This window comes from Salvelinus alpinus, chromosome 1 (genome assembly GCF_045679555.1).
Source record: "Salvelinus alpinus chromosome 1, SLU_Salpinus.1, whole genome shotgun sequence".
In the NCBI taxonomy this organism is placed as follows: Eukaryota; Metazoa; Chordata; class Actinopteri; order Salmoniformes; family Salmonidae; genus Salvelinus; species Salvelinus alpinus.
In genome coordinates, this window is record NC_092086.1 from 110,633,058 (window position 1) to 110,657,107 (window position 24,050).

The 24,050-nt window shown below is 42.4% G+C and overlaps 1 protein-coding gene across 1 annotated transcript in view; it reads right to left on the reverse strand.

Annotated features, from left to right (window-relative positions):
• Window positions 1–2,987: 2,987 nt before the first annotated feature.
• prlra (prolactin receptor a) overlaps window positions 2,988–24,050 on the reverse strand; it is a 40,560-nt gene continuing 19,497 nt past the window's right edge. Inside the window, exons 2-9 of the mRNA XM_071341089.1 lie at window positions 19,109–19,211; window positions 18,085–18,217; window positions 17,216–17,385; window positions 7,237–7,403; window positions 5,669–5,810; window positions 5,373–5,469; window positions 5,181–5,250; window positions 2,988–5,066 (exon numbers count right to left, since the gene is read on the reverse strand). Coding sequence (XP_071197190.1) covers window positions 4,011–5,066; window positions 5,181–5,250; window positions 5,373–5,469; window positions 5,669–5,810; window positions 7,237–7,403; window positions 17,216–17,385; window positions 18,085–18,217; window positions 19,109–19,178 — 1,905 coding nt within the window. The 5' untranslated portion in view covers window positions 19,179–19,211 and the 3' untranslated portion in view covers window positions 2,988–4,010. The remainder of the gene's footprint in view (window positions 5,067–5,180; window positions 5,251–5,372; window positions 5,470–5,668; window positions 5,811–7,236; window positions 7,404–17,215; window positions 17,386–18,084; window positions 18,218–19,108; window positions 19,212–24,050) is intronic.

The following is a 24,050-nucleotide window of genomic DNA, read 5'->3' on the forward strand; positions in this document are numbered from 1 at the left end:
ATCAACTCTAGGGGTTAATATAACCTCCCTGTTTATAAAGCCACAAAGCATTGAAGGAAGGCAGCTAGCTAACTAACGTTACTTATTATTATTATTTATAACTAACCTGGCAAAAGCTAGCTAGCTGGAGCAATGGTCAGGTAATATCAGAGTCACACAGCTTTTATTTTGAAAACAGTTAGCATACGTATCCTCTTGCAACCCCCACCTCTCTGTTCATTAATTTTATCTTGTGGACAACATAAGAAAAATGTATTAATGCAGTCGAAATGATTATCCGTCTTAATTGTTTAAGTTTGGATATTCATTGAACAAACCGTACACGGATCAACAATGTGCAGAAAATTATATATATATACATATATAAGCTTCTGCAGGGATTCGACACAATTTCCTGTCCCCTCCCTGTCTACTCTACCTGCTGAGCTACCGTTCAGGTGATGTTCCATAAAAAAATCCTAGCTAAATTGTAAATACGGTGTCAAGGAGAGGTCGGTGTTTGAAAACAATTTGGAATCGAAGAAATGGAACCACAGCGAAATCAGTGGGATCTCGCATTTTGCAACACACAGTTTGAAAAAGCATGTGATCAAATGAAGCTTCAGACTTCATTGATCATGTGATATCGTTACTTTGAAACGAGCATCGGTACATTGTGTCGGATCAGTGCTTTGAAAACTGCATCTGCACTCCGGTGTCAATCGTCCCATCAATAGTTGTATCGTTGTTACAGAGTGCTAAAAAGTATTGATGTTGATAACTAGCATGTCTTGTGTTACGACGGCTAGCTGGACTGCGACGTTTGTCAGCGCGGCATTATGGGAGATTTGAGCTCTTTAACTTCTAGTTCCTCCCAAACCCGGATCCGGGAGCACCCCCCACAGTAAAAAAGCTGACTAGCATAGCCTAGCATAGCGTCACAAGTAAATACTAGCATCTAAATATCATTAAATCACAAGTCCAAGACACCAGATGAAAGATACACTTCTTGTGAATCCAGCCATCATTTCTGATTTTTAAAATGTTTTACAGGGAAGACACAATATGTAAATCTATTAGCTAACCACGTTAGCAAAAGACACCACTTTTTTTACTCTACCAGTTTTTTACTCCATCAGTAGCTATCACTAATTCGACTAAATAAAGATATATATAGCCACTAACCAAGAAACAACTTCATAAGATGACAGTCTGATAACATATTTATGGTATAGCATATGTTTTTTTAGAAAAATGTGCATTTTTCAGGTATAAATCATAGTTTACCATTGCAGCCACTATCACAAAACTCACCAAAGCGACTAGAATAACTACAGAGAGCAACGTGTATTACCTAATTACTCATCATAAAACATTTCTTAAAAATACACAGTGTACAGCAATTGAAAGACACAGATCTTGTGAATCCAGACAATATTTCAGATTTTCTAAGTGTTTTACAGCGAAAACACAATATATCGTTATATTAGCATACCACATGAGCTAACATCACCCCAGCATTGATTCAAGGCAAAAAGAGCGATAACGTTATCACCACCAAAATATATTAATTTTTTCACTAACCTTCTCAGAATTCTTCAGATGACAGTCCTGTAACATCATATTACACAATGCATATAGAGTTTGTTCGAAAATGTGCATATTTAGCATCACAAATCGTGGTTATGCAATGTAATCTGTCAAAACATGGCATGCATTCTGGCCGGCGCCATCTTGGAAAGGCACCTAAGTTTACGATTATTTATCGATTAGATTGACAAAAAAAATACAGGTTGGACAGCTAATGAAAGATGCATTAGTTATTAATGCAACCGCTGAGTTAGATTTTTTAAATTAACGTTACTAGACATACAGTGTGCGTTACAGCCATACTAGTGCCGCAACAATGGCCGACAAATGCGTTTACATTTTTCCACATAAATACGGAATAAAATTATAAATAGCTCTTACTTTTGGACGAGCTTCCATCAGTATCTTGGGCAAGGTGTCCTTTGTCCAAAAGAATCGTTGCTTTGTTGTAAAACGTCCTCTTCAACTTCGGAACTAGCAGCTAACAATAGCTACGTGGCACACACATGTCCAAATCCTCAAAGCGCAATACTACGAAAATTCAGAAAATAGCAATATACTCGCATAAACTGATATAAATCGGTTTAAAATAACTTCGTTATGATGTTTCTAACACCTATATCGAATTAAATCACAGACGGATATATCTTAGCCCGATAACGAGAGCTTTTGAGCATGCCATTATGATGTCCTCTCTTGCGCCTTGACGAGCGTCCAAAAGAACGTACATGTCACTCCATGGCGTTTTATAAACTCTGAGAAATACGTACAGACTCCATTCCACTTCTCATTGGTTACTAACATCCAGGGGAAGGCGGGTGCAGTTCATTTCGACCCATAGGGCACATACAGAGTTTTAAACTGATCTCAGAACAGAGCCTAGTTTTCAGACCTTCGCATGTCCTGTCATGATTTTCGCTGTAGAAAGAGTTCTGGTTCACCCGCAGACATAATTCAAACGGTTTTAGAAACTAGAGATTGTTTTCTATCCAATAGTAATAATAATATGCATATTGTACGAGCAAGAATTGAGTATGAGGCAGTTTAATTTGGAGACGATATTTTCCAAAGTGGAAACAGCACCCCCTGTATTGAGAAAAGGTTTTAAGGTCCGAATGCGATTTCACATTCCAGCTTGTTTGTAATAGTGGTTTGGTACCGGAGTTGTTGTATTTTAATACTGTCAACACTGAAAAGCACCTAGCAATGTATTAGAGATGTGAGACAGGATAAGTGTTTAACTTTTCTTCATGCTCCTCTATAGAACATGTCAGATGGTGCATTGAAGACTTATGTGTGTCTGTCTTTTCATAATGTCATTGCAGGTATGGTTCTATTGTCTAATAATTACTTCCGAGGCTAATTTAGAAGTCAATTCATGGGAATAATCTAGAAGAAGTAATACATAATACTTTGGGTTTAGGGTTTAATCTTTAATGAGCAGCATTTTAATTCACAGATAGAACAAATAATCAATATAGTAATGAATCTGTATGTACTTTCACCAAAATAAACTCTGTATGGAAAAATATCCCTGTATTTCTTTTTGTAGTGCTTTTTTTCCTTTGTACTTTATTATTTTCTTTAATACAAAATTGTTTTGTATTTTGTAAATTGTACTTACAGCTATAGAACACTTTTCTATAACTATAGTTTTCTAAACCAGAAACTGAATCATCAGCTGGTACAGTATCTCTCTGAGACTAGACACATTTTATAAAAGTCAGAATAATACATTTAGATTAATTTAGAGGTTTCCCCAGTTGTGGTTCTACAAGAATCATTTCACATACACCTGCATAATATCTGTCTACAGAAAAGTATACTTTGCAAGTCGGTTGAGGAAATAGTCTGCAGTAGTACCTTTTGGAAATCAGTAGAGTTTCAATTTGCATTACATAGAGAGACAACAGAGCTGAAATAAGTAATAATTAGCATACAATTGAATTTACACCATTATGATCAAATACATTCATTATCATGAATAATCATGTATATTAAAAAAATAAATATATAGCTATTCAGTCTGGATTCTGAAGCATAAAACTGTTTTCCATCGGTTCTTGTATGAAGTACACATATATAGTTGGTTCTTTAACAGTTTGTGAGTGAGCTAAAGGGTTTTGGTTCTGCCTCTGACAGAAACTCTCCTCACTATCTCAAAGTGTTTGTAAGTTTTTGGGAGGTTAGCTTAGCCTTAGAGAGAACAGTTTTTATCCTCCACAGAACTATCCATCCAGACATCCTCAATGTACAAAACTCCTGTGCTGACCTGGAGACTGACAGAAGGGAGTCACAATAGCAAACTGTCTAGCTGTGTGACGTCACAACCCAGCTCGTGACTACAGGAGGAGCAGGAAGTTTAGCACACAGACTGTCTTTCAGACTCTCATGAATGAATCTAGAAGGTTCATTCATGAGAACCTTGAATCTAGATGAATCTAGAAGGTGGGCATCGTGGGGGCAGTGTCCACATAGCCGCTGGTGGTCAGGCACGTGCTCTCCTGGAGCTGGGTAGCTACAGGTCCGTCTTTGGCCGTCTTGCCCTGCTGCTGTGTGGGATATCTCTCAGCAGAACCCCCCTCCTTCTCCTGGTAGTCACAGTACTGCCCAGCCTCAGCCATCTCCCTCTGCCTCTGCAGCAAGAGCACGTTGTCATTGTTCACCCCGTTGACTTTACTGTAGTTCACCCCGGCCCCTCCGAACTGCACCTGGAAGGGGCCCCGGCCGTGGCTGGAGAGGGGCTTCAGGACCAGCTGGTTCTCCTGGTTCACTTTCTGGACCTCCACATACTCCATGGACCGGGAGGGGGGCAGCCCAAGCCCTGTGGCTTCTTTCTGGCGCTCCAGATTGCGGATGTTGAAGTTGCTGTGGGCCTGGGGGTGGTGCTGGGCCTCCCAGTGGTAAGCAACTCCAGCGGATGGGGATCTACTGAGATGGTACAGGCTGTCGCTGTACTCTGGGTGGTGGTGGTGGGGAAAGGAGGTGGATGTGGGGAAGAGATGATCTGGGACGCTGTATGTTATCTCACTTGTGCTGTGCTGCTTGGGCATCTCAAGTGTACCATAGTGGTGGTTGTCGGAGGATCCATGGATCGATGGGGAGAAGACTGATGGCCAGGTCTTAACCCTCCCATCTGATGAATCTGGGGTGTCCACCTCCTGGCTGTCTCCCTTCTCTAGCCTCTCCCAAGACCCCGCCTGGCCTTGCAGTAGCTCGGGTTCCTCGTAGCTCGACTCCTCCTTGGACTCCACACCTCCACACTTCTCCATCAGCAAGGTGTGGCTGTCACAGCTGCCCCGGCCCGAGTCGTTGTCCAACTGGCTCTTGGACTTGAGGCAGCCAACATCTTGGAGGTCTTTTCCCTCCGGCATCAGTTCCTGTTTCTCGTTGACGTACACGTCCAGGTATTCCACCAGCAGGTCCTCGTAGTCAGTAGACCTCGGAGGGAAACTTTGGACTACCAAGGCGTTGAATACCTCTTCTGGCTTGCCCTTCTGTAGACAGAGCAAAGAGGTTTAGTGGAAAGGACAATTAGACGGTGGAATCAATGGAATCACTTAACCCTGAGAAACATTGAGACGTTGAGTGAACTAATGAAATCACTTTACCTTGAGAAGCTGTTGATCAAATCCTTTTATTTTAGGTCCAGGAACAGGAGGTAGTAGACAGTGCTTCACACTAGAGGGAGAGAGAGAGTGACTGAGTGAGTGAGCTGTTCATGAACGGAGAGTACTGTTGCTATGCAATCAGCTTCTTCATTGATTCGTCTAAATGTCATGACTTCAGAAGGTTCTTTCTACCTGCTTCTGTTCATGGTGATAATCCATGTGAGAATCAAGAAGATGAAGGCAGAGAAGACGGCTATCAGGATCCACATGGATCGTTCCCGAGGAATGTCTGTCAACACAACAAGAAAATAATAAAATTAGAATACAACTTCTTTTGAAAGAGAAATGTTTATTTTTTTACTGCCTGACAGACATCACATACACTCCCCCCAAGTGGCTGGAACCAGCACAGCACATTAGTGACTGCGGTGCTGTCTAGACATGATTTAAAACTATGACAAGTATAGAGGCGTGGTTGGCAGACTTACAGTCTGGAACTTTGACATAGCTGGCGGTGCTCCACTCGCTCCAGAAGCCGTGGTCTGGCTTGCAACGGACCTGCACCATGTAGACACCACCAGAATGCAGGCTGAAGATGTTGAACATTTTCTGCTGACCGGCGCGGTGCTCCTGTTAGGGAAAAGACACACCAGATAATATTATTAGATTATTATTATTATAATATTATATTAGAGATTGTGAATAACCACAAGGGTATTGATGTGATGCTTTCATGAGGACTTTTATAAACCTACACTTTTATCCAAAGCAGTGCAATGCATACATTTCTAGTGTGTGTATGTTACCCCTGTGGGAATCAAACCCTCGACCTTAACTTTCTAAGAAACAGACCTGACCCTTTTCTGAGTAATGATATATTGGTTACATAGTTAATGATAACTTTGATTGTCTGGCTTTGAAAAGGTTCCAGGAAGTTTCTCTGAACGATCCGTGATGGCTTTGTGTTTTGGTCTAACTGGTTGATTATTCATATAGCTCAGCAATAATGACCAATCTTTAACTAGGGAAGCATATTTAATCATTATTTAACAGGTCCCGTGATAAAGACATTGGCCAGTCTAGCATTGTAGCTGTAGGGCAGATGACTGGGTTGTGCCTAGAAAGGCTAACTGCTACCTCAGTGTAGAGCAGGGGCTCCCAACCTTTTTCTCACCCCCTTTTACAACAAAAATGTCCTGCAATTATACATAGTTTAACAACATCTATCAGGTAGGCTATTTACTGATAATAATAATACAAATAATAATAACAACAATAATAATCATGTATATGGAAAATAAATTAACTCAGTGTTGCGTCTTCCTCTGGAATTTTACTGCTTGTTTCTAGCCCAAAGCATCATGGGATGTATGCGTCCTTTTAGATCGGTATAAACAATCGCAAATTGTAAAAATAAACAAAGTTAGGAAAGCCTGGTGTAGATAATACACCTGGCTACCGTGTCAGCGTGCACTGCGCCCGGCCCGTCACGCCACAGGAGTCGCTAGTGCACGATGAGACAAGGATATCCCTGCTGGCCATATCCTCCCTAACCCGGACGACGCTGGGACAATTGTGCGCTGGACCTCCCGGTCGCGGCCGGCTGCGACAGAGCCTGGGCTCGAACCCAGAATCTCTGGTGGCACAGCTAGCACTGCCTTTTACCACTGCGCCACCCGGGAGGCCCTGGTGTAGATAATACTTGATGTAGCTTAGAAAACAGTGATCCTAGAGACCTGCAGCTCTTTATCCCAGCTGAGCTTCATGCCTTCATCACATTAGCCTCAACTGATCTTCAACAACTTGATTAGCGAGTCAAGTGTTTCACTGCTGAGCACATGCTGGTACAGCAGTTCTTTAAGAGCAGGATTGAGGGTCACTGGCCTAGGGGTTACAAACTGTCCGCTCCCAATAAATCATTTCTAATCACATCACTTCCTCTTCTTCAGTGTAGCTGCAAAGGCATCACTTCATGATTGTGGTTGCAATGGTGAACGTTTTGAACGTTCTAGCTTGTGGTTTCTGTGGCAAAAATTCTAGTTGTGTGTTTAAGTACCTCCCACTCCTCCGCCTCCTCCAGTTTGACCCTGAGCTCATAGATGAGGGTGATCCAGCCGGAACGTGTGTCGGCCTTACGGGGCGGTTCCCATGACACCCTGAGGAAGGGACCATCTTCGTCCTCCAACACCCCTACCGTCACGTTCTCTGGTGTGTGTGGCTGGACTGTAAAGGGGGGACAGACAGATGCTAATGTCAATGACCATAGAAGAGCAGACACAAGGGCCATATTTTGGGAGTATTTGTCTGCTTAGTGAAAACCTGAAGAATAAACATTCATATTAAGGCATGCCATACTTTTTATGACCTTTTTTACTACAGTCCAATGACCATTTTTTTCTCTATTCTCAAGCTATTTTGGAACTCTTCCAATGGAGGTGTGTAGCACATTTTCTATACTCTCTGTATATCCTCTATACTCTCTGTATATCCTCTATACTCTCTCTGTATATCCTCTATACTCTCTGTATATCCTCTATACTCTCTGTATATCCTCTATACTCTCTGTATATCCTCTATACTCTCTGTATATCCTCTATACTCTCTCTGTATATCCTCTATACTCTCTGTATATCCTCTATACTCTCTGTATATCCTCTGTATATCCTCTATACTCTCTGTATATCCTCTATACTCTCTGTATATCCTCTATACTCTCTCTGTATATCCTCTATACTCTCTCTGTATACCCTCTATACTCTCTCTGTATATCCTCTATACTCTCTGTATATCCTCTATACTCTCTCTGTATATCCTCTATACTCTCTCTGTATATCCTCTATACTCTCTGTATATCCTCTATACTCTCTCTGTATATCCTCTATACTCTCTCTGTATATCCTCTATACTCTCTCTGTATATCCTCTATACTCTCTCTGTATATCCTCTATACTCTCTCTGTATATCCTCTATACTCTCTCTGTATATCCTCTATACTCTCTCTGTATATCCTCTATACTCTCTCTGTATATCCTCTATACTCTCTGTATATCCTCTATACTATCTCTGTATATCCTCTATACTCTCTCTGTATATCCTCTATACTCTCTGTATATCCTCTATACTCTCTGTATATCCTCTATACTCTCTGTATATCCTCTATACTCTCTCTGTATATCCTCTATACTCTCTGTATATCCTCTATACTCTCTGTATACCCTCTATACTCTCTGTATACCCTCTATACTCTCTGTATATCCTCTATACTCTCTCTGTATATCCTCTATACTCTCTGTATACCCTCTATACTCTCTGTATATCCTCTATACTCTCTCTGTATATCCTCTATACTCTCTCTGTATATCCTCTATACTCTCTCTGTATATCCTCTATACTCTCTCTGTATATCCTCTATACTCTCTCTGTATATCCTCTATACTCTCTGTATATCCTCTATACTCTCTGTATATCCTCTATACTCTCTGTATATCCTCTATACTCTCTGTATACCCTCTATACTCTCTGTATATCCTCTATACTCTCTCTGTATATCCTCTATACTCTCTCTGTATATCCTCTATACTCTCTCTGTATATCCTCTATACTCTCTGTATATCCTCTATACTCTCTCTGTATATCCTCTATACTCTCTGTATATCCTCTATACTCTCTGTATATCCTATATACTCTCTCTGTATATCCTCTATACTCTCTGTATATCCTATATACTCTCTCTGTATATCCTCTATACTCTGTCTGTACACAGACCACGTCTACGTCCACGCGGTCAAGTTTCTTATCTCTATAGACCACGTCCATGGGGTCAAGTTTCTTATCTATATAGACCACGTGCATGGGGTCAAGTTTCTTATCTCTATAGACCACATCCACGGGGTCAAGTTTCTTATCTCTATAGACCACGTGCATGGGGTCAAGTTTCTTATCTATATAGACCACGTCCATGGGGTCAAGTTTCTTATCTATATAGACCACGTGCATGGGGTCAAGTTTCTTATCTCTATAGACCACGTCCATGGGGTCAAGTTTCTTATCTCTATAGACCACGTGCATGGGGTCAAGTTTCTTATCTCTATAGACCACGTGCATGGGGTAAAGTTTCTTATCTCTATAGACCACGTGCATGGGGTCAAGTTTCTTATCTCTATAGACCACGTCCATGGGGTCAAGTTTCTTATCTCTATAGACCACGTGCATGGGGTCAAGTTTCTTATCTATATAGACCACGTCCATGGGGTCAAGTTTCTTATCTTTATAGACCACGTCCATGGGGTCAAGTTTCTTATCTATATAGACCACGTCCATGGGGTCAAGTTTCTTATCTATATAGACTACGTCCATGGGGTCAAGTTTCTTATCTATATAGACCACGTCCATGGGGTCAAGTTTCTTACCTATATAGACCACGTCCATGGGGTCAAGTTTTTTACCTATATAGACCACGTCCATGGGGTCAAGTTTCTTATAGACCACGTGCATGGGGTCAAGTTTCTTATCTCTATAGACCACGTCCATGGGGTCAAGTTTCTTATCTCTATAGACCACGTGCATGGGGTCAAGTTTCTTATCTATATAGACCACGTCCATGGGGTCAAGTTTCTTATCTATATAGACTACGTCCATGGGGTCAAGTTTCTTACCTATATAGACCACGTCCATGGGGTCAAGTTTCTTATCTCTATAGACCACGTCCATGGGGTCAAGTTTCTTATAGACCACGTCCATGGGGTCAAGTTTCTTATCTCTATAGACCACGTGCATGGGGTCAAGTTTCTTATCTATATAGACCACGTCCATGGGGTCAAGTTTCTTATCTATATAGACTACGTCCATGGGGTCAAGTTTCTTATCTATATAGACTACGTCCATGGGGTCAAGTTTCTTATCTCTATAGACTACGTCCATGGGGTCAAGTTTCTTATCTCTATAGACCACGTGCATGGGGTCAAGTTTCTTATCTATATAGACCACGTCCATGGGGTCAAGTTTCTTATCTATATAGACTACGTCCATGGGGTCAAGTTTCTTATCTATATAGACTACGTCCATGGGGTCAAGTTTCTTATCTCTATAGACTACGTCCATGGGGTCAAGTTTCTTATCTATATAGACCACGTCCATGGGGTCAAGTTTCTTATCTATATAGACCACGTCCATGGGGTCAAGTTTCTTATCTATATAGACTACGTCCATGGGGTCAAGTTTCTTATCTATATAGACCATGTCCATGGGGTCAAGTTTCTTATCTATATAGACCACGTCCATGGGGTCAAGTTTCTTATCTATATAGACTACGTCCATGGGATCAAGTTTCTTATCTATATAGACCACGTCCATGGGGTCAAGTTTCTTATCTATATAGACTACGTCCATGGGGTCAAGTTTCTTATCTATATAGACCACGTCCATGGGGTCAAGTTTCTTATCTATATAGACTACGTCCATGGGGTCAAGTTTCTTATCTCTATAGACCACGTCCATGGGGTCAAGTTTCTTATCTATATAGACTACGTCCATGGGGTCAAGTTTCTTATCTATATAGACTACGTCCATGGGGTCAAGTTTCTTATCTATATAGACTACGTCCATGGGGTCAAGTTTCTTATCTATATAGACCACGTCCATGGGGTCAAGTTTTTTACCTATATAGACCACGTCCATGGGGTCAAGTTTCTTATAGACCACGTCCATGGGGTCAAGTTTCTTATCTTTATAGACCACGTCCATGGGGTCAAGTTTCTTATCTATATAGACCACGTCCATGCGGTCAAGTTTCTTACCTATATAGACCACGTCCATGGGGTCAAGTTTCTTATCTATATAGACCACGTCCATGGGGTCAAGTTTCTTATCTATATAGACCACGTCCATGGGGTCAAGTTTCTTATCTATATAGACCACGTCCATGGGGTCAAGTTTCTTACCTATATAGACCACGTCCATGGGGTCAAGTTTCTTATCTATATAGACCACGTCCATGGGGTCAAGTTTCTTATCTATATAGACCACGTCCATGGGGTCAAGTTTCTTATCTATATAGACCACGTCCATGGGGTCAAGTTTCTTATCTCTATAGACCACGTGCATGGGGTCAAGTTTCTTATCTATATAGACCACGTCCATGGGGTCAAGTTTCTTATCTATATAGACTACGTCCATGGGGTCAAGTTTCTTATCTATATAGACCACGTCCATGGGGTCAAGTTTTTTACCTATATAGACCAGGTCCATGGGGTCAAGTTTCTTATAGACCACGTCCATGGGGTCAAGTTTCTTATCTTTATAGACCACGTCCATGGGGTCAAGTTTCTTATCTATATAGACCACGTCCATGGGGTCAAGTTTCTTATAGACCACGTCCATGGGGTCAAGTTTCTTACCTATATAGACCACGTCCATGGGGTCAAGTTTCTTATAGACCACGTCCATGGGGTCAAGTTTCTTATCTTTATAGACCACGTCCATGGGGTCAAGTTTCTTATCTATATAGACCACGTCCATGCGGTCAAGTTTCTTACCTATATAGACCACGTCCATGGGGTCAAGTTTCTTATCTATATAGACCACGTCCATGGGGTCAAGTTTCTTACCTATATAGACCACGTCCATGGGGTCAAGTTTCTTATCTATATAGACCACGTCCATGGGGTCAAGTTTCTTATCTATATAGACCACGTCCATGGGGTCAAGTTTCTTATCTATATAGACCACGTCCATGGGGTCAAGTTTCTTATCTCTATAGACCACGTGCATGGGGTCAAGTTTCTTATCTATATAGACCACGTCCATGGGGTCAAGTTTCTTACCTATATAGACCACGTCCATGGGGTCAAGTTTCTTATAGACCACGTCCATGGGGTCAAGTTTCTTATCTATATAGACTACGTCCATGGGGTCAAGTTTCTTATAGACCACGTGCATGGGGTCAAGTTTCTTATCTATATAGACTACGCCCATGGGGTCAAGTTTCTTATAGACCACGTGCATGGGGTCAAGTTTCTTATCTCTATAGACCACGTCCATGGGGTCAAGTTTCTTATCTCTATAGACCACGTGCATGGGGTCAAGTTTCTTATCTATATAGACCACGTCCATGGGGTCAAGTTTCTTATCTATATAGACTACGTCCATGGGGTCAAGTTTCTTACCTATATAGACCACGTCCATGGGGTCAAGTTTCTTATCTATATAGACCACGTCCATGGGGTCAAGTTTCTTATCTATATAGACCACGTCCATGGGGTCAAGTTTCTTATCTATATAGACCACGTGCATGGGGTCAAGTTTCTTATCTATATAGACCACGTCCATGGGGTCAAGTTTCTTATCTATATAGACTACGTCCATGGGGTCAAGTTTCTTACCTATATAGACCACGTGCATGGGGTCAAGTTTCTTATCTATATAGACTACGTCCAAGGGGTCAAGTTTCTTATCTATATAGACTACGTCCATGGAGTCAAGTTTCTTATAGACCACGTGCATGGGGTCAAGTTTCTTATCTTTATAGACCACGTCCATGGGGTCAAGTTTCTTATCTCTATAGACCACGTCCATGGGGTCAAGTTTCTTATCTCTATAGACCACGTGCATGGGGTCAAGTTTCTTATCTATATAGACCACGTCCATGGGGTCAAGTTTCTTATCTATATAGACCACGTCCATGGGGTCAAGTTTCTTACCTATATAGACCACGTCCATGGGGTCAAGTTTCTTATCTATATAGACCACGTCCATGGGGTCAAGTTTCTTATCTATATAGACCACGTCCATGGGGTCAAGTTTCTTATCTATATAGACCACGTCCATGGGGTCAAGTTTCTTACCTATATAGACCACGTCCATGGGGTCAAGTTTCTTATCTATATAGACCACGTCCATGGGGTCAAGTTTCTTATCTATATAGACCACGTCCATGGGGTCAAGTTTCTTATCTATATAGACCACGTCCATGGGGTCAAGTTTCTTATCTCTATAGACCACGTGCATGGGGTCAAGTTTCTTATCTATATAGACCACGTCCATGGGGTCAAGTTTCTTATCTATATAGACTACGTCCATGGGGTCAAGTTTCTTATCTATATAGACCACGTCCATGGGGTCAAGTTTTTTACCTATATAGACCAGGTCCATGGGGTCAAGTTTCTTATAGACCACGTCCATGGGGTCAAGTTTCTTATCTTTATAGACCACGTCCATGGGGTCAAGTTTCTTATCTATATAGACCACGTCCATGGGGTCAAGTTTCTTATAGACCACGTCCATGGGGTCAAGTTTCTTACCTATATAGACCACGTCCATGGGGTCAAGTTTCTTATAGACCACGTCCATGGGGTCAAGTTTCTTATCTTTATAGACCACGTCCATGGGGTCAAGTTTCTTATCTATATAGACCACGTCCATGCGGTCAAGTTTCTTACCTATATAGACCACGTCCATGGGGTCAAGTTTCTTATCTATATAGACCACGTCCATGGGGTCAAGTTTCTTACCTATATAGACCACGTCCATGGGGTCAAGTTTCTTATCTATATAGACCACGTCCATGGGGTCAAGTTTCTTATCTATATAGACCACGTCCATGGGGTCAAGTTTCTTATCTATATAGACCACGTCCATGGGGTCAAGTTTCTTATCTCTATAGACCACGTGCATGGGGTCAAGTTTCTTATCTATATAGACCACGTCCATGGGGTCAAGTTTCTTACCTATATAGACCACGTCCATGGGGTCAAGTTTCTTATAGACCACGTCCATGGGGTCAAGTTTCTTATCTATATAGACTACGTCCATGGGGTCAAGTTTCTTATAGACCACGTGCATGGGGTCAAGTTTCTTATCTATATAGACTACGCCCATGGGGTCAAGTTTCTTATAGACCACGTGCATGGGGTCAAGTTTCTTATCTCTATAGACCACGTCCATGGGGTCAAGTTTCTTATCTCTATAGACCACGTGCATGGGGTCAAGTTTCTTATCTATATAGACCACGTCCATGGGGTCAAGTTTCTTATCTATATAGACTACGTCCATGGGGTCAAGTTTCTTACCTATATAGACCACGTCCATGGGGTCAAGTTTCTTATCTATATAGACCACGTCCATGGGGTCAAGTTTCTTATCTATATAGACCACGTCCATGGGGTCAAGTTTCTTATCTATATAGACCACGTGCATGGGGTCAAGTTTCTTATCTATATAGACCACGTCCATGGGGTCAAGTTTCTTATCTATATAGACTACGTCCATGGGGTCAAGTTTCTTACCTATATAGACCACGTGCATGGGGTCAAGTTTCTTATCTATATAGACTACGTCCAAGGGGTCAAGTTTCTTATCTATATAGACTACGTCCATGGAGTCAAGTTTCTTATAGACCACGTGCATGGGGTCAAGTTTCTTATCTTTATAGACCACGTCCATGGGGTCAAGTTTCTTATCTCTATAGACCACGTCCATGGGGTCAAGTTTCTTATCTCTATAGACCACGTGCATGGGGTCAAGTTTCTTATCTATATAGACCACGTCCATGGGGTCAAGTTTCTTATCTATATAGACCACGTCCATGGGGTCAAGTTTCTTACCTATATAGACCACGTCCATGGGGTCAAGTTTCTTATAGACCACGTCCATGGGGTCAAGTTTCTTATCTCTATAGACCACGTCCATGGGGTCAAGTTTCTTACCTATATAGACCACGTCCATGGGGTCAAGTTTCTTACCTATATAGACCACGTCCATGGGGTCAAGTTTCTTATAGACCACGTCCATGGGGTCAAGTTTCTTATCTATATAGACCACGTCCATGCGGTCAAGTTTCTTATCTATATAGACCACGTCCATGGGGTCAAGTTTCTTATCTATATAGACTACGTCCATGGGGTCAAGTTTCTTACCTATATAGACCACGTCCATGGGGTCAAGTTTCTTATCTATATAGACCACGTCCATGGGGTCAAGTTTCTTATCTATATAGACCACGTGCATGGGGTCAAGTTTCTTACCTATATAGACCACGTCCATGGGGTCAAGTTTCTTATCTATATAGACCACGTCCATGGGGTCAAGTTTCTTATCTATATAGACCACGTGCATGGGGTCAAGTTTCTTATCTCTATAGACCACGTCCATGGGGTCAAGTTTCTTATCTATATAGACCACGTCCATGGGGTCAAGTTTCTTACCTATATAGACCACGTCCATGGGGTCAAGTTTCTTATCTATATAGACCACGTCCATGGGGTCAAGTTTCTTATCTATATAGACCACGTCCATGGGGTCAAGTTTCTTATCTATATAGACCACGTCCATGGGGTCAAGTTTCTTATCTCTATAGACCACGTGCATGGGGTCAAGTTTCTTATCTATATAGACCACGTCCATGGGGTCAAGTTTCTTACCTATATAGACCACGTCCATGGGGTCAAGTTTCTTATAGACCACGTCCATGGGGTCAAGTTTCTTATCTATATAGACTACGTCCATGGGGTCAAGTTTCTTATAGACCACGTGCATGGGGTCAAGTTTCTTATCTATATAGACTACGCCCATGGGGTCAAGTTTCTTATAGACCACGTGCATGGGGTCAAGTTTCTTATCTCTATAGACCACGTCCATGGGGTCAAGTTTCTTATCTCTATAGACCACGTGCATGGGGTCAAGTTTCTTATCTATATAGACCACGTCCATGGGGTCAAGTTTCTTATCTATATAGACTACGTCCATGGGGTCAAGTTTCTTACCTATATAGACCACGTCCATGGGGTCAAGTTTCTTATCTATATAGACCACGTCCATGGGGTCAAGTTTCTTATCTATATAGACCACGTCCATGGGGTCAAGTTTCTTATCTATATAGACCACGTGCATGGGGTCAAGTTTCTTATCTATATAGACCACGTCCATGGGGTCAAGTTTCTTATCTATATAGACTACGTCCATGGGGTCAAGTTTCTTACCTATATAGACCACGTCCATGGGGTCAAGTTTCTTACCTATATAGACCACGTCCATGGGGTCAAGTTTCTTATCTATATAGACCACGTCCATGGGGTCAAGTTTCTTATCTATATAGACCACGTCCATGGGGTCAAGTTTCTTACCTATATAGACCACGTGCATGGGGTCAAGTTTCTTATCTATATAGACTACGTCCAAGGGGTCAAGTTTCTTATCTATATAGACTACGTTCATGGAGTCAAGTTTCTTATAGACCACGTGCATGGGGTCAAGTTTCTTATCTTTATAGACCACGTCCATGGGGTCAAGTTTCTTATCTCTATAGACCACGTCCATGGGGTCAAGTTTCTTATCTCTATAGACCACGTGCATGGGGTCAAGTTTCTTATCTATATAGACCACGTCCATGGGGTCAAGTTTCTTACCTATATAGACCACGTCCATGGGGTCAAGTTTCTTATAGACCACGTCCATGGGGTCAAGTTTCTTATCTCTATAGACCACGTCCATGGGGTCAAGTTTCTTACCTATATAGACCACGTCCATGGGGTCAAGTTTCTTACCTATATAGACCACGTCCATGGGGTCAAGTTTCTTATAGACCACGTCCATGGGGTCAAGTTTCTTATCTATATAGACCACGTCCATGCGGTCAAGTTTCTTATCTATATAGACCACGTCCATGGGGTCAAGTTTCTTATCTATATAGACTACGTCCATGGGGTCAAGTTTCTTACCTATATAGACCACGTCCATGGGGTCAAGTTTCTTATCTATATAGACCACGTCCATGGGGTCAAGTTTCTTATCTATATAGACCACGTGCATGGGGTCAAGTTTCTTACCTATATAGACCACGTCCATGGGGTCAAGTTTCTTATCTATATAGACCACGTCCATGGGGTCAAGTTTCTTATCTATATAGACCACGTGCATGGGGTCAAGTTTCTTATCTCTATAGACCACGTCCATGGGGTCAAGTTTCTTATCTATATAGACCACGTCCATGGGGTCAAGTTTCTTATCTCTATAAACCACGTCCATGGGGTCAAGTTTCTTACCTATATAGACCACGTCTACATCCACAGGGTCAGAGAAGTTGTTGCCGAGGGCGTTGGTGGCCACTACAGTGATATTGTAGTTGACCCAGATGGATGTTTCATTCTTGTTGAAGAAACAGGAGTTGGCCCCTGCTGTACGGTAGTCTGGACACTCATAGACTGTTTCAGAGCTGGAGAGGGACAGAGAGAGTGAGGGACAGAGAGAGACAGTTAGTTCCAGTTAGAGACAGAGAGACAGTTAGTGAGGTAGTCTGGACACTCATAGACCGTGTCAGAGCTGGAGAGACAGGGACAGAGAGAGAGAGAGAGAGAGAGAGAGGGAGACAAGAGACAGGGACAGAGAGAAAGAGAGACAGGGACAGAGAGAGAGAGAGAGAGACAAGAGACAGGGACAGAGAGAAAGAGAGACAGGGACAGAGAGAGAGACAGAGAGACAGAGACAGACAGATAGGGAAGTAGTCTGGACACTCATAGACCGTGTCAGAGCTGGTCAAGGAGCGTTGACACAGAGATGACAATGTGATATTAGTGAGGAACAACATGTCCGGACAGGTGTCGGAATAACAAGTGTTCGTGTGGCCTTGTTATGATTTTTCAGTCTTGCTATTTACATGACAGCAGGAAAAAAACAAGTCAACATCCTTTGCCTTTGTGTTTACATAAACAATTCCTGAAAAACACCAGCGTGTTTGTACCTAAGCCTGTGTGTGAAGGTGTGTCCAAGACAAGTGACCAATGGTTTTTAGGTTTTTAGGAGGGAGCATGTGATAGGGGGTAATGCAGGCGTGGGGGGTAGGGGGGGGGGTGTTGCTTCGTGGGTGTCCACCTCCTTGCCAGTGGGCATGTCGTATGTCTGTATAACCACTCACTTCTCTTTGTGGTAGAAGAGGGAGTAGGTGGTGGGTCGCCCCCCGTCAGAGCCTGCCTCCCACCAGCAGGTGAAGGTCTCCTTATCTGGGGACCTACAGCTGGTCAGCTTGGGCTTTCCTGGGGGGGTGTGGCCTGAAGGATAGACAACCGGTAGAGCAGGTCAGACAACCGGTAGAGCAGGTCAGACAACCGGTAGACCAGGTCAGACAACTGTTAAACCAGGTCAGACAACAGGCACAGAAGGCAGCACAACACACAACACCTGTGAGACAACACACAACTCATTTGAGACAACACACACTACCTTTCACAGTTAGACCAGCTATTTCCTTATTCATTTTATTTGACCTTTATTAGTTTTCCCATTGAGGTCAAAATATATCTATCTAGAATATATCAAGATCTAAAGTGTCCATTTTACTTGTGGCTGTTTAGGGTCCATTAAAAATGCACAACTTATCGAGATATGGAAGTAGTGTATTCCCAGTGTCTACTGGGAGGAGCATAGTATTGAAACTACAGTCATGTTTTTACATTTGATTATTTAACCTTAATTTAACTAGGCAAGTCAGTTAAGAACAAATTCTTATTTACAATGACGACCTATCCTGGCCAAACCCGGACGACACTGGGCCAATTGTGCGCCGCCCTATGGGACTCCCAATCCCGGCCGGATGTGATACAGCCTTCAGCCGACACTGTTGATATGCTCCATGCATAGTCTTAATCATTCTGGACACACTGTCTCCCTTTAATTCAGCCAGTTATATATGGACATTGTAATACAAATCCAATCAGAGGTTACATGGCCTGGTCTTCGACTTATATGTTCTGAGTGACCACATGCAGATTAGTGGCAGTATCAGACACAGACACAGACACAGACACACACACACACACACACACACACACACACACACACACACACACACACACACACACACACACACACACACACACACACACACACACACACACACACACACACACACACACACACACACTTTGTGGTCTGTGACTTACGTGCTCCCTGAACAACCACATGCAGGATTAGTGACAGTATCAGTGTTACTCCCACGTCTCTCCACATCATGCCTCCTCACTGCCTCGCAAGTCAGGTTGAATTCTGGGAAAACAGAGACAGAAACAGACCAAGCATGAAGCATGCCCAGGGATCAACCTATCAGGTGTCTCTGAACACTAGAACACTAGACAGGCGACATCATATAATTGAACCCCTGGTTGTCTTGTGTGATCAGTAGAAACAAGACTTGATGCTAGGTGAAACAACATGGTTACTACCAGTAGATGCCGGCCAAAGTCAGACTGAAGACAACGATGGAAATACCTTTTTTGTGTAATCCTACTTGATGATTTTAAATGCAGTGTATCAACTTGTGTTATTAGTGGAGTTGTATTTTTTAATTGACCGAACAAATTCTTGCCATCTGACCAGTTACATAATGAAAAAAGGTCAATATGTCTCAATGGTTTCTAACTCATTTACTTATTATATCTTTAATGTTACATAAAAGGGGCTGTACCTCCATCCTCAGGAAATAATACTAACTGTAGGTTGCGTATTAGTAGCCTCAACTAGACCAGATTTGGAAAGAGCCATTCTAGACTGGCGTGTTAGTGAAGGTCAGTGTCAACTTGGTTCAACTGGGCCATCCTACCCATGTCCAGGTGGTTGAGTTCAACTTCTAACCGCAACATGTGTCGTTTAAATTACATTTTCTAATCCATCCATGGCCCCATTGAATTTCCACAGTCATGGAAATTCCCTCGGAGTGTGGTGTCAGGAAAATAACCTCTCACTCAACAAAACAAAGGAGATGATCGTGGACTTCAGGAAACAGCAGAGGGAGCACCCCCCCCCCCCTGTCCACATCGATGGGACAGTAGCGGAGAAGGTGGAAAGTTTGACTGAAGAAATGTGGCTTGTCACCTAAAAGCCTCACAAACTTTTATAGATGCACAATTGAGAGCATCCTGTCGGGCTGTATCACCGCCTGGTACGGCAACCGCCCTCAAACGCAAAGCTCCCAAGAGGGTAGTGCGGTCTGCACAATGCATCAGCGGGGGCAAACTACCTGCCCTCCAGGACACCTACAGCACCCAATGTCACAGGAAGGCCAACAAGATCATCAAGGACAACAACCACCCGAGCAACTGCCTGTTCACCCCGTTATCATCCAGAAAGTGAGGTCAGTACAGGTGCATCAAAGCTGGGACCGAGAGACTGAAAAACAGCTTCTATCTCAAGGTCATCAGACTGTTAAACAGCCATCACTAACATAGAGAGGCTGATGCCAACATACAGACTCAAATGTCTTGCCACTTTAATAAATGGATTTAATAAAGGTATCACCAGTCACTTTAAATAATGCCACTTTAATGTTTACATATCCTACATTACTCATCTCATATGTATTTACTGTATTTTATACCATCTACTGCATCTTGCCTATGCCGCACGGCCATCGCGCATCCATATATTTATATGTACATATTCTGATTCCATCCCCTTACATTGTGTGTATAAGGTAGTCGTTGTGAATTTGTTAGATTACTTGTTAGATATTACTGCACTGTCGGAACTAGAAGCACAAGCATTTCGCTACACTCGCATTAACATCTGCTAACCATGTGTATGTGATCAGTAAAAAAAAAGAAAATTGTTCATGTTGTCTTGATGTTTACCACCATTCAGGTGAAAATCAATATAAGATCAGAATATAATACTAAGCTGAGGAAAATAGCTGTGATATTTTGATAGAAAATAATAATAACTGAAACAAACAATAGCTGGAGAATTCAGCTTTTCAGGCAGAGTATTAAACATGTTTTATTTAATCATACACCTGAAACTGGGAAAAATATTCCCTCAGCAACAGAGTTTCCTCCCAGTATTCTCTGTAGAGTGGATCTTCTGCATGCTGACATCCTGTCTAATTGGGTAACTGGGTAACTAACGAGGTCAATTAGGCTCTGTTCATGGTGACGAACAGGGTTCTCTACACTGTGATGTAATCTGTGTGCAAGGCGAGCCAGAAAGACGTGTGAATCTCTCTGACAGCTGGAGTGTGCTGTGCATAAGGTCTTATTACTGAGCAATCATCCCAGGTCAGCATTTTAACTTAACACCCTGAGAAAGAGCTGGAATCACATAGCCTTGCTACTTTGAAGTAGTCATGAGTCAATTTTTGAAGTACTGTATATAGAATGATATAAAAAATATATTTAAGGCCTGCAGAGAAGAGTAAACATGACAGAAAAGCTGGAGAAAAAGGATATTGTTTTCCCCCATGTGTGCAAAGATTAACAAAGCCCCTCCTCTTTCCAGCTGGCATGTACAGCACATCTGATTGTGTAACGCTAAGGGCTTATGTGTCATCCTAACCAAGGAGAAACAAATCCAAATCAAATTTAGCAGATGTTAATGCGAGTGTAGCGAAATGCTTGTGCTTCTAGTTCCGACCGTGCAGTAATATCTAACAAGTAATCTAACCTAACAATTTCACAACAACTACCTTAAACACGGCTACTGCTGCTTCTTTATCAGACTGCAATGCAACCCCCATTTGCAGGACTGTGGATCGCGAAAATAAAATATGAACTGAAGGGATCACTAACTAATAGCAGCCAGTCAGAGATCGTCTGTGTTCTGCGTGCCTAACTGGTACTTCCACTAAGCCGATGAAGTAACACTGATTTAACTACATTACTCCATCTAGCTACCTCCACGACTTCTGACCCCCAGAGTGACGGTGGTATTTACTCCACGGTGCCTTGATTTCTACGTCACCCTAATCTGATAATTGTCAGATTAGAGTTGAAGTGGTTGAAAGGAGGGGAGGATTGTCCTCCGGCTGTATATAGCTCTGTCTTACATAACCATAGCATCACTAAGCTGCAGCCCGCTAAGCTGGCAAAGTGAGTGAAGGCAAACAAACAGGGAAAATTGATTCAACGTAAATTGATTCAACGTCTGTATAGTGACCCTAAACGTCTTCGTTCTCACGGTTCTCATCTTTCGCTCACTCAGGTCCCCCTTTTTCTATCCCTTGCTGGTTTATCCCTCGAGATACTTTATCGTGATTGAAAGGCTAAATTAAATCTCAACTATAGGCCAGAGCTAAGTCAGTAGGCTAGATAACAATGGGTTAGGTTAATATCTTGTATTTTATTTCTTGGTCATTAGTAGTTAAACTAGATTTCTTTGGAATCATAAAATAAAATAAAATAAAAGCATAAAATATCAACTTTCTTTGGAATAACTACAGAACCCTGGGTCTAGGATAACCCCTGGGTCTAGGATAACCCCTGGGTCTAGGATAACCCCTGGGTCTATGATAACCCCTGGGTCTATGATAACCCCTGGGTCTATGATAACCCCTGGGTCTATGATAACCCCTGGGTCTATGATAACCCCTGGGTCTAGGATAACCCTGGGTCTAGGATAACCCCTGGGTCTAGGATAACCCCTGGGTCTAGGATAACATCCTAGATGTTAAGAGGCTACAGACTGAAATTTCAGATGTGAGGTATCAGATTGCGCCCTGTGAGGTAAGGAGATCCTAGTGCTTCTTCTGATAGGCCCATATCCTGATGCTCCCTGGGTGAACAATGATTAGGGATATTTAATTATTAAGGGGCTCAGGTATGACTCCTCTAGGCTAGTAGGGTTTTGAATGGCTCTGGTGGGTGATGCCTTCAGACTGGAATAGTAGGTATTTAGAACCTGACCTGGGCCTTACCTTGTGCACAGGCCTGGTCGTCAAACATCAGTACACCAACTGGAGAGTGCTACAAAAGCCACAATATACAATCTTAGAAAAAAGGGATCCAAAACTTATCTTTAGCTGTCCCCATAGGAGAACCCTGTTTTGTTCCAGGGAGAACTCTTTTGGGTTCCACGTAGAACCCTCTGTGTAAAGGGATCTACATGGAACTCAAAGGGGTTCTGCCTGGAAGCAAAAAGGGTTCTTCAAAGGGTTCTCCTATGGAGACAGCTGAAAACCCCTTTTAGGTTCGAGATGGCACCTTTTTTTCTAAGAGTGTACAGTAGGTACGATGGCTCAACAAAGTAGTCTTTAGACACTAAGTGTGTGTAGTTGTTTAGATATCTTTCTATATGAATCACAGTACGCACACGCACACTAACCTTGACACACTCTGAGGCCTTGTCAGAAGAACCTTGACCGTCATGTGACCTAAACAGTAAAGTGTAAACCGGCCTGACCAGCCTCCTCATGATTCTGTTGATACAGGATGGGGACTGGGCTGTTGTGCACTGAGAAGTATCCTGGGGCATGGGATAATACACACACACACACACACACACACACACACACACACACACACACACACACACACACACACACACACACACCACACACCACACACCACACACCACACACCACACACACCACACACACACCACACACACACAAAACCAATTCAAGAGGATGGCTCTTCTTCCTAACATTAAAAAGTCTTTGGGTTAATAAACGTCCTGGTTTGTGATTGGACTGGTTACTGTGTTTCCAAATGGCTGCCATTTCTAGTTCTTCTAAGTTCTTTGATTGTGCTGACATTTTCCTCCAGGGCTGCGACACACCACCAAGGTACACCTACTGTAGGTACACCTACTGTAGGTACACCACCAAGGTACACCTACTGTAGGTACACAGAGCACACAGGGAGGGATGCTGAATACCATTAAAAAGCAAGGTGCTGCTAGACATGGATATGATATTTTTGCACTGAAAACACATATTATAGTAGTGTATGTCGGCACACCTCAGTATTGATGTAAAGTGCCTTCAGGAAGTATTCACACGTTTTCCACATTTTGTTGTTACAGCCTGAATTAAAAAATGGATTAAATAAAAGCGTGGCAAAGAAATTTCCTTTATTTCCTGAAAACAAAGCTTTATGTTTGGGGCAAATCTAAAAC